Genomic DNA, 14114 nt, shown 5'->3' with positions numbered 1-14114 from the left:
TACTTTCACAAATTCCTTTCCTTCTATCTCTAACCCATCATCCTCAACTCTGAACTCCACTTCCCTCTCTTCTTCCTCTCTATGTTGATTTAAATTAAAGAGGACCCCAGCACAGTTCTTGGGAAAGGAACTTATTCTCTACTATCATGTTGTATGTAAAATCTATTCCTTTGTCTTTGAAGGAGACATTAGCCATGCTGAAAAATCAGTCTCTGGAATCAAGCCACGACCACTTCCTATCTGTATGGCTTTTGGCAAATTATCTTTCCCACCATCATTTTTCTTCTCCTTCACACTCACAGGGTTGTCATAGGGTTGCTCTTAAAACTAAATAGATATTATGGCATATGAAAATATTTAGCATGGCAATGGCATACAAGCTGTCCAGACACGCTAGCTTTTTATGTCTTGACACTCCAACTCACATCATCATATTTGCATTATGCTATCACAGTCGAAAATTCTGTCAACTTTTGCACAAAGTTTTATGAAAGAGTATAGTTATGGGCATTAAGATTCTGTGTTTGGCTAAAGCATAGTTATGCTGGGTAACATACCTGTGTTCTACAGCAGCAACTATAAATCCGTAAGATGCTAGGTCAACACCAATAGCAGAGTAAATTGTCCTTCGAAACACAAAGAGGGAGGCATTACAACCCGAGTCATGATTACAAGGCTGGGTCACATAATGCAACTGGGAGCATGGAGGCTCCTTTCTCACTGTGGTAGTGCCTAGCGCACAGTGGGGATCTGTGGTTCTGAAAGAAACCAGATTTCGTTCCTCAGGGGATATTTGACAATATCTGGAGCTATCTTCATCATCACAAATGAAGGGAGGTGCTACTGGCATCTGGAGGGGAGATGCAGGCTGCTTTGCATTCTACAATACGCAAGACAGTCCTCCCCATCACCCCAAGAAATTACCTCGTGCAAAATGCCAACACTGCTTGAGGTTGAGAAACCCTTCTCCAGGGATTATAAATAAGGCCTTTGGGAATTTCGAGTTTTAGTTAGTTATCTTCATTTTATTTGGAAGGGGGAAAAGAGAGAGGGAAAGAGATGTTTCATCTTTTCATTTATTCCCCAACTGCTTGAGACAGCCTTAGATGGGTCAAGCTGAAGTTAGAAAACACAAAACTCAATCCAGACTTGCCATATGGATGCCAGGGACCTAAGCACCCAACTACCATTGTTGCCTCCCAGGGTGCACTTTGGTAGGAAACTGGATTGGAGACAAAGCAGACAGATATTATAGGCACTTCAATGAGATGTGAGTGTCTCAGCAGTGAATTAACAGCTGAGATAAATGTTCAGCCCATTTGGGGTTTGCCACTTACGAGAGATATAGTAGGTGATCATGAATATTTGTTCTTACAATGGGGATGAATAATAAAGTCTGTGTTCTGATAAGATATGGTATGAAAGAGGAAATTACAGTGTGGCAGTAAGTGGATTGGACCTGCCATCTGCCCATTGACTTTGGGTCCCAGTTCTATTATAGATTAGTTGTGAACCTTAGGAAAGTCACTTATCATTTTTCTATCTTGTTTTTTTAATCTGTAAAAAGGTGATACTATGGAAGTATGGCACCTCCTTTGTAAGGTTCAAGCAAATTAAAACATTTTCAGTAGTTATAATTGTATCTGAACCAAGATAAATGCTTAACACATGTAAACTCTTATTTAATGACTGGACTCAGCAAAGAAGCTTAAAAATGTTAATGAAGCCTGCATTTACACTGTTTTCTACATCTTCATTCTGCATAATCTTTTTCTCTTATTGTGTGTTCTAGAGAAGATATTTGCAGAAAATCAAAGGAAGTGGCTGGAAACTGTATCTTTAACATCAGTTCCATGATCTATGCAGGAGAGGTCTAGTGGTACAGTGCAGGGATACTTGCTTGTTGAAGGCCAGAGAGTAAATTTTTCTCTAACTCTGTGGGCCACACGGTCTTTGTAACCACTACTCTGCTGTTGTAATCCAGAAACAGAACAGAAAATACATTTTAAAAATGAATGAGACCAGCTGTGCCCTAACAAAATATTACAGAAATAGGCAGCAGCTGGATTTGGCCTTTGGATTCTAATTTGCCCATCCCTAGTGCAGCAGAAATCAAATAACTGGTTCGAGTATGATTGAAGTGAAGATATATAATTTTTTAAAAAATTTCACGTACTATCCAACTTCTTCCCAACTCATATTCTGAGTCATAAAACCCCCTGACTTGCAAAAAGGGGAAGCTATCGGGACTTTGGAGTAATCAAGGGGAGAACATGTTGTGAAAATGTGCTCCTCAAATACTTTGCTGCAGAGTACAGTTTACAAAAAAAACATCCATTGCGATCCACAACAACATTTAAAGGGAAGTCAAGCTTCCTGTGAGCTATTCTCAGTGTCTTGGCACAGCTTGGTGCTGAGCTAGGCCCATTCCTTTGAGACGTGCAACTCTCTTCACAAGCATCTTTGGGTTCAGCATGTCCTCCAGGGGTATGGCACAGTCTTTCTGAGATCTGTGCTGCAATCTACCCCCACCCTTCCTTCCTCATTTTCTTTCCCAGATATCCAATACACATCATGGTCTGAAGAGTCTCCCTATCTTTTCCTGTTCTTCCTCCTCTTCAAATACCTTCCATAGCCAATCCAATTTCACTATTTTTCAGAAGACTGGAACTAACATGGGGTGATTCAGAGAGTATGAATATCATAAGTAGACAATAAGTAGAAAACCTGCATCCTCTTCTGTCTGTTGTAAGGTAAATTCACAGGAGCTATAAAGATGGATGAAAACAAAACAAAACAAACAAAAAGCACTGTTCAGTGTTGCTCACTGTTCACTTGTTCAAGACAGGGCTAAACTGCCAATTACCACGGCCAATTCTTAAAGGTCTGCATCTTCTACGGGGTAGAGGCCAGCATGCATTTCTAAATCTACTACTTCTTCCTTTGCACAACAAATGTGTCCCTGGTCACAAAAGTTATTCAACCTTTCCAACATTACCTGAAAGCTCCAAGACCATGAGAAAAAATAATGAGTGGATATTTTTCACCAGTCCTCACAGAGGATATCCAACTTGCAGGAGTTGTCATTGAACCTAGGTAACAATGGTAATGTTGTTAATGTTTTTCTCTGACTTATCTGTTGCTAGTGAATTTATATCCCCTTAGTGTAAAATCCTGACCCAAGGAATTTAATCCTATATTTGTATACATTAGTAGTAACATCACTAAAGTGCCTGCTACTAGGAACCCACCAAGCAGAGACCTGAATCCTGTATTCTTTATTGACACTATAGATTAATTACCTATTCCCTTTGCCAGCTGCGAACTTAAGGATAGAGATTTTTATTACTTAAAAGTATGTTCAGAGGGCAGATGTTGTGGCATAGTGAGTTAAGCCACTGCCTGCAATGCCAGTACCCCCACATGGGCACTACTACATGTCCCTACTGCTCGACTTCTGATCCAGCTCTCTGCTAAAGTGCCTAGGAAAGCACTGTAGGTGCGGAGGAAGAAGTTCCTGGCTCCTGTTTCCTGGCTTGGATCAGCTCAGCTCCAGACATTGCAGTCACTTGGGGAGTAAATCAACAGATGGACGATCTTCCTTTCTGTCTTTTCTCTCCATATATCTGACTTTCCAATAAAAATAAATAAATCTTTTTTTAAAAGAGCTCTATTTTTTTTTACCAGCTATTGATCATGTGCAAGTCACTCAAGCTCTACAAATTTAAGGCTCTTCTTCTGTTAAATGGGAAAATTTATATCATGTTTGTATTTTTTTTAACTAGGTAATATAAAAAATACCTATCCAGTCACAGAATTGGGGACTCAACAATGGAAGACAGCACCTTCTCAACTTCTTAGTTGAAATTATATCTGTTTCATTTTCTTGGTTGTAAAATGAAGACGTAATCATGAGGACCAGGTATGATAGCTATTATGGATGATATTTACTAATTTTAAGTACCTCAGACTTATGCAGTTTTAACATTTTCATATTTTAAAGTAATTTTTAAAAAACTCTAAGGAGATGTCTAGATGAATCAAAGTTACAGCTAGTTATGAGGGAGAAATGTGAGGACATAATTAACATCAGCACAAGAATAGCATCTGGTCAAACAGGGGAAAGACAAGGTGCATATTCCTCTGCTACCGACAAAAGAAGTGGCGAGTGTACATTGGTCTAATTTTCCAGCAAGGCTGGTCCCTGGAGTAGGTGGCAGGAATGAGGGTAAAGACTTCATTTATGACAAGTAACACCAGCTTTGACATTGCTGTTTTGGGTACAGAGGGTGATGATGGTGTCTACTCTCTCTGTGTGATGCAAAGCATTAAGGGTCACCGTTACACCACGAGACATGCTATTCTCACCAAATTATTGCATCTCCACAGTTTGTGTAGGAGGGATGGACAAACAGCAACATAGACAAAATGAGAACTTGTGCTTTGCTACTAGCTATCAGGGTTTTTTGGAAACACTTCCCCTGTTGTCTCAGAAAAGGTTCAACTGGAGAAAATCTACTTTGTTTTTAGCAGCCTAAAATTCTTATTTTCAAGGATTTGTTTCATATTTTGGAACCTAGAGCATGGGAAGCAACAGAAATCTTACCAAATAATAAGCTCAAAATATTGCCAAAGACCTGGTTTGTTCTAAGAAATTTACTAAGACCCCAAAAATATTCCTTGTTTGGGATCCAAAGGGTGTCATGGTGGTCCTCCTGTTGGGCTGGGTAATACAAACGCAAGAAGGTGCCCTGTTGAAGAAAGAAATTCATGCACTTTTAGGTAAGCTTGCTTCTCAACAGCATATTTCATTAATGGGGACTCAAATGTCTCTATCATTCACAAAGACATCCAGATAACTTTTCAGGTGTGGTGGTATACAAGAAAGAGAAGAGAAATAAAAAATATGTTAACTATCAAAATATGAGCAGTCACATAGAAGCAAGACACATTTTAAAGAGTTTATAGGTAAATTAAGAGAAAGCCAAAGAATAAGGAATGACTCAATGAGCAAATTGTTTCCTATGAAGGCATACAAAACTCTAAACAAGTCATTCTCAGATGAGTATAAGGTTAAGTGTGAACATCTTCCAGAGGGGTATAGCAATAGTGAATATTAGAGCTTAAGTTTGGCAGATGTGTATTCATCAAAACATTACCTCGTCAGAATAATTAAACATCAAATCAGTACAACCGACAGGATAAGGTCCACTTCCTTTGGGGATTTTAGTTTGGTCAAAGTGTGCAGCAGCCATCAATGATTGTGTTTTATTGATCCACGCTGAAAAACAGGTTAATGCTCTTATTTGTCATCTATTTCACCCAAACTTCACTATCCAAAGGAATTCTAAGGGAATCAAATTATGATTGATTTATGGCCATGATTTATGGCCTCCTTCATTTCTTAACTGGTAAGAAACACCTGCAATCATCAAGGGTGTACTATGTGCAAAGTACTATTGGAGGGTGAAAAATGGAGGTAGCCCATCCCCTGAGGTCTGTCGCCATCTAATATGTGCAGCCTGTCCTTATCTTTTTCTATCTAGGCTATATTAAAGACAACTTTCCAAATCGTTTGTTTCTTAAACATGAACTCTGTGTCACATCTTACATTTGTGTTTAAAATTTCTCATTGTGTTTCTTCACCAGACATTCTTACTGTAGAACTGCCAAAGCCAATGGTCCCAAATGACATCTCCCCTATCCCTTTCTCACCTTTCAATGAGATAGTCTACAACCTCAGAATTCCCTGTCTCCTGTACCCTAATCTACAGACCTGGAAATTAATTCAATTTTTTCTACCTCTTTTTCATGAATCTTCTATATTCAACCAGTTCTCAGTTTTTAACATTTATTTTTTAGGATTCTTTTCCAAATACATATAGGACTGCCTAATCAGGCAGTTTCCATTTCTCCCAATCATCCTCTACACCTTGGGTCTTGGCCCTTTCAAACATATCCTTCACATCTCACCACAATATTTATGAAATATTACAATAACTTTCATCAACAAGTGTTTTCACTTCAAAGGCAAATGATTATCAATCTTTTGGGAAGGTGGTTTGCAGAGGTACTGAAGCCTACACATATTATGCCACTTGAAGCACAAAATGGACTATTGTGTTCTGGGGTCGAAAGGTCTTCAGGTTCACATGTATTTATTTAAATCCCAGGTTCCTGAGCACCATAAGAAGGACTTTCTATGAACTGGAAGCCCAATGCATTGCATGTGTCTCTCTTCACCTTACTATGTCCCATCCTTGAGCATTTCTGTGCTACAAAACTGAACTATATCTGATACCTCTGCACCTTTGTAAATGCTACTGTCCATGGTAAAATCCCTTTGCCAACCCCCATTCAACTTTGACATCTGTCTTATTGGATGTTGTATCTTCTATGGGAGCATTCTTTAATCTCCCAGACAAAATTAATCATTTCAAATAGTTTTCCAAGTTTTTCTCCTTGTCATTTTATCTATAATGGAACATTTTAGGGTCTATTTAAACTTACAAAAGACTTTTCTTTCCCATTAAAGACCTTGTTTTGTGCTACTACAAGGAGGACAGCAAGGGGGATGATATCTGCCCCCTTCCTGCACCAACAGGCGGCTATGCTGTGGCTATGTAAAGGCTGGTTGGGGAGGGGCTCACACACTTCACTGAGGAGTCCCACAGAATCTGTGCTACTTCTGGACACAGAGATTCAGTTATACGGCCAAATGGCAATTTCATACTGCACAAGGCTCCCCTTGTGATATTTCAACTCCACTGACTTCCTGGGGTGTCACACATGTTCAAACCTGCAGTACTGAGGGACCTCCACACTCAGCATTCAGCAGCCATGGTCAAGTGAGGTTATGGGTTTGCCCTGTCTGGGACACCTGACCTGATACACAATTTGGGCTGAGCATGCAGGGTTCCATGGCTGGTCAATGCGCTGACCATCCCCCACACCCATCTGACTACCTCCCGGGCAAGGCATCAAATGACCACTTTCTAGATGACATATCGTTGTGGTGCATAACTTATAAATGTCTCTTCCTATTTTGCTTCAGTTTTATTTTAATAGGAATTTTTGAACCTATTTTATGTTATTAATCTTGTTACATACTTTCAGTGGTGGTCATTTGTTAAATATTCTTAATATTCTGTCTTGGGTTTGGAAACAAATCCTGTCTCTGTTAGGAAAATCACATTCCTTGACATGGCTTTAAGCCTTTCACTGGAGAAATAGGATGTCTTTAGCCCATATGCATGACTTTTTACTTATATAGTTATAGTTTCTATGTATTTATTTAGTAAGATATTATAGAAAGTACTATTTTAAGTTTTATATAAAAGCTGTTCATAATAATTAAAAAATACTTACATAGGCATTGGGTTCAATGCTATATCAAAGATGATATAGAAATGTCCATGTTCTCAATCTTTTGCCAATCCAGTGACAGCTTTCCATTGATTTTAAACATAAGGGGATGGAAAACATGGCTGAGACTTTTTACTGATTACTAACAAAAGACTGCCTGACAAAGATGCCTCATTGATGATAATCTGCCTATTATATAAAATGTGACCTATTTTCTATCTACGGAAAGGTACCGTGAAAAATGAACTAAATTTCAATAAGGCTGTAAACTTCTTGAATCTGACATCAAGCTTTGTTAGTCACCAGTGTACACCTGATGCCTTGCAGGCAAACATTGTAAGATGAATGCATCTGTGAGATAGTATTCCATTTTCTATGTGAATGTAGATACAGGATGCAACCCTATCCTACTAATGCACTCATTTCTCTCCTTACCACAAAGCAAGAAAGAACAAGTGACCATGTTCACCCCGACTCTGGAGTCCCTCAGTGCAACTTGTTGCTTTTTCCCCCAATATTACGAGTAAAAATATTTCCCTTAGATCCTAAAGAGCCTAAATTATCTCCTCCTACCACACTCCATATAACAAGAACTATGACTTGTTGGTAAGACACCTGCCTCTTCTTCATCCCCAGTCAAGCAGATCTTATGGTTGCCTTGGCATGCGCTCCAGGACAGTTACATGACCACCTGGGTGGGAGAGGAAATGTTAGACTGAGAAAACGTGTCAGTGAGGACGTTCTCCATGGTGTTTGCAATTGGAGCTTCCCACGTATTTTAATATGGGTCTGCCTGCATTCATTATATCAAAAAACACAGGCTCTTCTCCAATTTCAGATAGAAAGAGCAAAAAATGAGGCCACCCTTTGCACACTAGGAGAACACAGGTTCCCCATGAGCATTTCTTAATGCTTTGAAACCCATACGTGCAACTGCTCTCAAGCCACTGGTAGTCCAGAGGCAGGCCAATTGCTCCATCCCAAGAGAATGTATCTCTTACCTGATAACGCAACTTGGGAAATCGAATTTATGTCCCACCAATCAAAAGGATGAACCAGTGTGAAGCAGCTGCAGAGGCAGAAAAGCACATGCAGTTTGGGCTGTGCCATCTCCAGAACTGAGCAGCAGTTTCGGTTTTTCCTTCTTTAGATCAGATACCAAAAGAAAAAACAAAAACATGCAATGAAGAGGCATTAGGTAAGTTCACAAATCAGTGAGGCTGAGATAGTAGTCACATTTGGGAATAAAAGAGCACGCACTTTTCAGACTGGATTCCAGAAAGGCATTAGACTTGAAAAATCCTTAGCAGTGCTAGATTGTAGTGCACAGAAATAGTACTTATGAACCAGTATGTGAAAGTACCTCCAAAAGCCCAGGAAAAAGTGAAATTAAATGAAGTATTTTCAAATCCATAGACAGCATTTTCATATTACGCACTTTTTCATAAACTTTTTGGACACTCCTTCATAGGCATGGATGTCAACATACTTTTAAACTAAAATCTATCCTTTAGTCACCTTCCCATCTGCTTTTTAAAGTATCCTTATATCAAGATTTTGGTCTGGTCAAGTAACTAGTTTAGCTTTAAAGGCTAATATCAAAACATAAATGATAACACCCATATATCATCATCATCAATGTCACATCCACAGGCATATCTAACACATAGTAAACAGTTAATGCCTTTTTAAATACCTTTTGGCTGTTTCTTTCATTGTAATTCTGCAGTGATTATATTGCTGAAGCTGCAACTGTTTCTGGTGCTAAAGATACTTTAATCCTACCATATAGTGAAATTTTGAATAGTAGAGGTCATCACATCTTATGTGTCTCTACCAGTGCCTAACAAAAGGATTGGAAGGCAGTTGGTGTTGAACAAATGTTTATTGAACCAAAGAATGAAAGAATACAATATCAGACTCAGGGTAATTGTCAGTTGTATTGCATTCACATAAAGGCAAGTATCTTACTAGCAAAAACAAACAAACAAAAAAACCCCTGTTGAATACGTATTTTGTCCTTTCAATTTTTGCGTGATGGAAATGGCATACATGTGGGCAATCTGTCCCAAGCCCCACCCTGCTGCCTAAAGGGCGTGGCTTAAGCCTAACCTTCCCCATGGCCTGAGGCACAATCTACAGTGGAGCGTGACTTCCAACATGGCTATGAGGTGAAGGGGAGTGTACTTGAACATGACCTCCGACATCACCGGAGGAGCTAGGGAGATAGACCTATCATACAGCCAATTACAGCATCTTTAGTGGGCGTGGGGTCTGCTGGAAGGCTCCCTCCTGCCCTGCGCTTCCTTATCCTTTAAAACCTGTAACCTTTGCATAATAAAGCGGACATTCCTCACCAGCTTGTCTCCGGTGTTCTTGTGGCCAAAGGCCACCATCTGCCTCACCCTCGGTGACCTTGAGGCCTGCCGGCAGGGCAAAACCCTGAGACATAGCCAGCACCATCTCTCACCTAAATTTTGGCATGAACTCTACTTGGTCTTTCTAATTTTATACTTGTGCCCTAGAGTACATCCTCATGACAGCAACAAAAGTGGCCACGTCATTCCCTTGCTAAAAACCCAAGATGGCTTCATGTGTCATGGGAAAGATGTCCTTAAAGTAACACCTATGGCTCTGCTTAGTCTACATTCAATAGACTCCTACTGATATCATTATCACCTTGCTTGTGCTTGCCATCCACCAACAACATGCCAGTCACCAGGGACAACTCCCCTGGCCCTTCTCTGCCTTGGGTCTTTGCCCATGTCCTTCCTACAAGACAGCTCTTTGGACCTACACTCAGTGATGGGGCAACTCATCTCTGGGTTTTAACTCTGGTTTTACATTCTCACTGAGGCTTTCCCTGATCAATTTATATTAAAACTACACACACACGATTATGCGGGAAGCCATGCAGTTGGGACTGATGGAACGAGGTGTGACTAGTACCACTCCTAGGGTGCTGTTGTTTTTCTGCAAATGTGAAATGATTCCTGTAACTGGTATAACACCTCAAACTGATCAATCATGTTATGATAAAAACATCTTTGGCAATGTAAGGCAATGACATACAGCTAAAATTATACAATAGTACAATTGAGCCCACAATGTCCCCAAACATCCTGTTATGTGCTCACCTTTGTCCTGGAGCTTGTCCTAATATAAATAATGTTTTCCTTAAGAAATGGCTTGATAATATCTTGGAACAGATGGCAATTGTGGAGGCACAAATAGTTTATTTACCACACAGCCTCAAACTGCTGCATTGTATGAAATGACGCACTTTGGCTTCCCACCACGTAGAGCAGAAAATATATGGGGCATCTTCCAAGGGAAACATATTGTGAGCTCTCACAAGAAAATGGTTTGAAACTTCTATCATTGGCACTTGTATGTAGGGAAAGAAAACAGTTTATGAAAACTTCTACCTTATATTGGCACTCATATTTAGGGAAAGAAAACAGTTTATAAAGACAAAAAGAAGTTTCTTGTAAAAGCCCTCTGTTTGTGGAAAGGATGAGTTGCCCTGATACCTTTCACTGCCCTTTAATGAAAGAACAAAAAAATTAAATCAGCACTAGGTGAAGGTGATGGTAATTAATGCATGATTGATTACAAAATTCACTAAAGAATCGATGACATATGCCTTTATAAATTCCTTTCATTTATGAGCTTTCCTGTTAATTCTGTACTCTTGAAATTTTAAGTAATATTAGCTTACGTTTAGTGACAATTGATTTTGGATATAAGTAAACCACTTGTCAGTATGTAACTGCATGTGCTGCCAACTGTGGCGTTCCTGACTTCAGGCAGGTCACTGCAGGTTTCAATGAGTAATGGGTTTGTTGAAAATATTTTCTCTGATGTAAAATAATAATAATGTTTTTTAGGATTGTTTTTGTAATCATTCGTTTATAATGAAGTAAAAATGAAACAATTGGATGTTGTACAAAATCTTGTGATGATTTCTGTATAAATAAAGAAGGCAACTTTTCTGAGTTGTCCATTATGAGCATCATGCCATAATAGTCTACGCCTCCTCTTGTCTCCTTGTGGATCCACGCATCCTTTGCAAGCTCTCCAGTCAGCGGGAGTGGGTCTCTGGTAAGATTACCCCTCTGTTATGCAAACATAGCTTGTCTTTTCATCACATAACATTATCTAGAGAAAGTGTTTATAGGAAAACAATCAGAATACCTAAGAAAATTCTGCACATGATGCCTACAATCTGTGACTGGACAAGGTAGATGTCATTTAGCCAGTGCAGGAGATGGATAAGGAGGAGGAGGGGACAAAGGGAGGACAGAGTGGAACACATATGGGTATTAACAGCAGTTTGGTGAAACATTAACCCAAAGGGTAGCTTTTCCACTGTTCCTTGATATGTATCACATCTTTCCTGTCAATAACCACAGGAAGTACAGGGACAGAGCCCCACAGGCTGGACTTCTCAGTGTCCACCAAGGAATGCTGGATTGCTCTGTCTTTCTACCTTTTCTTCCTTATCAATGCCAGCCCTCATAGCGGAGCAAGGAGAAAGCCAGGTGAAGTGGCTCACAAGGGTTCCTAGTTTGACCTCATGCATGATCCAGAAGCTCTAGGGCACATATTGATTCTTGAGCCCCATTCAGATGCCAATTTTCAGAAAGAAGGCCCAAGATTCAGCCTTTTACTCCCCTAGGGCTTTAATACGGCCAATTTCAGAAAGTAATGTTTGGAACTTTCTGGTACAAGCATGCCATTTATTTAGACTTTGCTCTCCGCTCTACCATACATGCTCTCTGATTTCATCTTCAAAGTAATGATCCTACAAGTAATTTAATTGTTGAATGACTCCTTCAATCATTTGTTCATCTATTCATATACTTTAAAGAGTACCTGTGTGTCAGTCACTATATCTGTTATGAAATTACCTTTAAATAAATGCATTTTTTTTCTGAAAAATGCCTAGCACCAAGAGAGGGGCTTTCAATTACAATGTTAATTCTAACAATTATTTACAGAATGTGACAGGAATAACGGAAGTTAGGCAGATATAGCACTTCTCATTTTGGGGGATGAAGATCAATCAGACTCAGAAGGCTACACAGTATGCTCAAGACCAGGCAGCAAGGCATGGCAGGATGGGATGAGATGGCAAACTATCATATCATACTCCTGGGTACACTGAGTACAAGGGTAGAAGAATCAGCTGGGAATCTTCTCCCCTCTCTTTTCTCTACTTTCCCAGTGCCATGTAAGTTCTTGCAATTCTCTATTGGCTGCTGTACTCATCAGACTGCCCAGCAATGGAAGACAGAGTGTACTGAGCAGTGGACAACCCTCAAGGGAATTTCAATGGTAATCCAAAGTCCTCAGGGCCTGGATCACCAATGGTACCTTGACAATCAGAGGCTCTTCTATCTGAGCTGCCTTCTTGCTCTGACAATGTCTATACACGTGTCCATTTCTGACACTGATTCCTCTAACTGTAGTGCTGTGTTCATAGAACTCTTTCACTCAGTAGCCCATGAATTCTTCCAGTCCCATTTGTCTTTTTTATAAGTACCATTCCATAAAGGGTTTAACATACAGCAAGTGCTAGTAAGTGCCTCTTCAATGAAGATGATGGATCCTGCTTTCTTTTTTTGGTTTGAGCTACCAAATAGCCCAGACAATCACATGCCCATGTGATCTCATACCAGAGTTTAACTTCAAGACACACCTTAGTGGTTAGTGGTCAATTGCTGAGACTTTAGCACTACAATACAACTGTTTGGGCATGATACTGATACTATTGCAAACTCTCCAATGTTTCTGCACTTCTTCCCTCACCTGCACATTGTGGCCGAGGATGACAATATTAGAAACCAGGGACAGATAAAGGTGAAGTAGTGTCTTTGCAAGTAGCTAAAGGCACTCATTGTACATTCTTGGAACCATTCATTGGCCATAGCTAAATAATTACTTATTATATGTTAAGACCGAAAAAAAAAAAAAAAACACCAGCACTGTCAATCAAAACCTTGAGATAAGAATGAGAAGACTTCTTTGCAAACTGAAGTAATTTCTTGGTTATCATCTTCTCTGCCTGTAGGTGATACTGCTGTATAGATTCTGGGGATTTCATAAAGGACTCTAACTCCCTAAAAACACTGTAGTTAGCATCTCTTCTACATTCCCAGGGACTTTTGGGTTCACCATCCTTATTGTCCTCCTCAGCAGTTAGTGCCTTGGCAAGATTTAGCTACATAGCTTGTGCTCAGAATTATGAATGTTCCACACTCAGCTTCTGATCTCACTTTCTAAGGCAACAACTCCATCATCTAAATAAGCCACTAAGAAAAACTGATGTTTTGATGATCATACTACAATCCAAATGTTTGTGTCCTCCTATTCCAAATTTATGTGTTGAAATACCCAAGGTGATGGCATTAGGATGCTAAGGGCTTTAGAAGATGGTAAGGCCAAAAGGGCAAAGCCCTCATGAAGGGCTTGTATGTCCTTATAAAAGCACCCAACAGATCCTCCCATTCCTTCCACCATGGGAAGACGTGAGAAGCAGGCACCACCTATGTCCCAGAAAGCAGCCCTCTACTGCCTTGTTCTTTGACTTTCCAGCCTCAGAACCTTGAGAAACAGATGTGTATCCAAGTCCAAGGTATTCTGTTAGAGTAGCCCCAAGAGACTTCCTTACTAGCTTCCTTTCAGAGTTAGTATGTGTGATGCTGAAGTGAGCACCTTCTTCATTGGTTTTCAAATAACAGCCC

General features: G+C 39.8%; 1 protein-coding gene across 1 annotated transcript in view; it reads right to left on the bottom strand.

The window, feature by feature from the left end:
* The window catches only part of PLA2G7 (phospholipase A2 group VII), a 34939-nt gene that overhangs the window by 10529 nt on the left and 10296 nt on the right, over positions 1 to 14114 (bottom strand). The window contains exons 2-6 of the mRNA XM_004590422.3: positions 8367 to 8509; positions 5160 to 5281; positions 4607 to 4751; positions 2999 to 3092; positions 558 to 626 (exon numbers count right to left, since the gene is read on the bottom strand). Of these exons, the coding sequence (XP_004590479.2) occupies positions 558 to 626; positions 2999 to 3092; positions 4607 to 4751; positions 5160 to 5281; positions 8367 to 8475 (539 nt within the window). The 5' untranslated portion in view covers positions 8476 to 8509. The remainder of the gene's footprint in view (positions 1 to 557; positions 627 to 2998; positions 3093 to 4606; positions 4752 to 5159; positions 5282 to 8366; positions 8510 to 14114) is intronic.

The sequence above is a fragment of the Ochotona princeps genome, chromosome 1 (assembly GCF_030435755.1).
Source record: "Ochotona princeps isolate mOchPri1 chromosome 1, mOchPri1.hap1, whole genome shotgun sequence".
Taxonomy (NCBI): domain Eukaryota; kingdom Metazoa; phylum Chordata; class Mammalia; order Lagomorpha; family Ochotonidae; genus Ochotona; species Ochotona princeps.
This window is presented reverse-complemented; position numbering and strand designations above follow the sequence as displayed.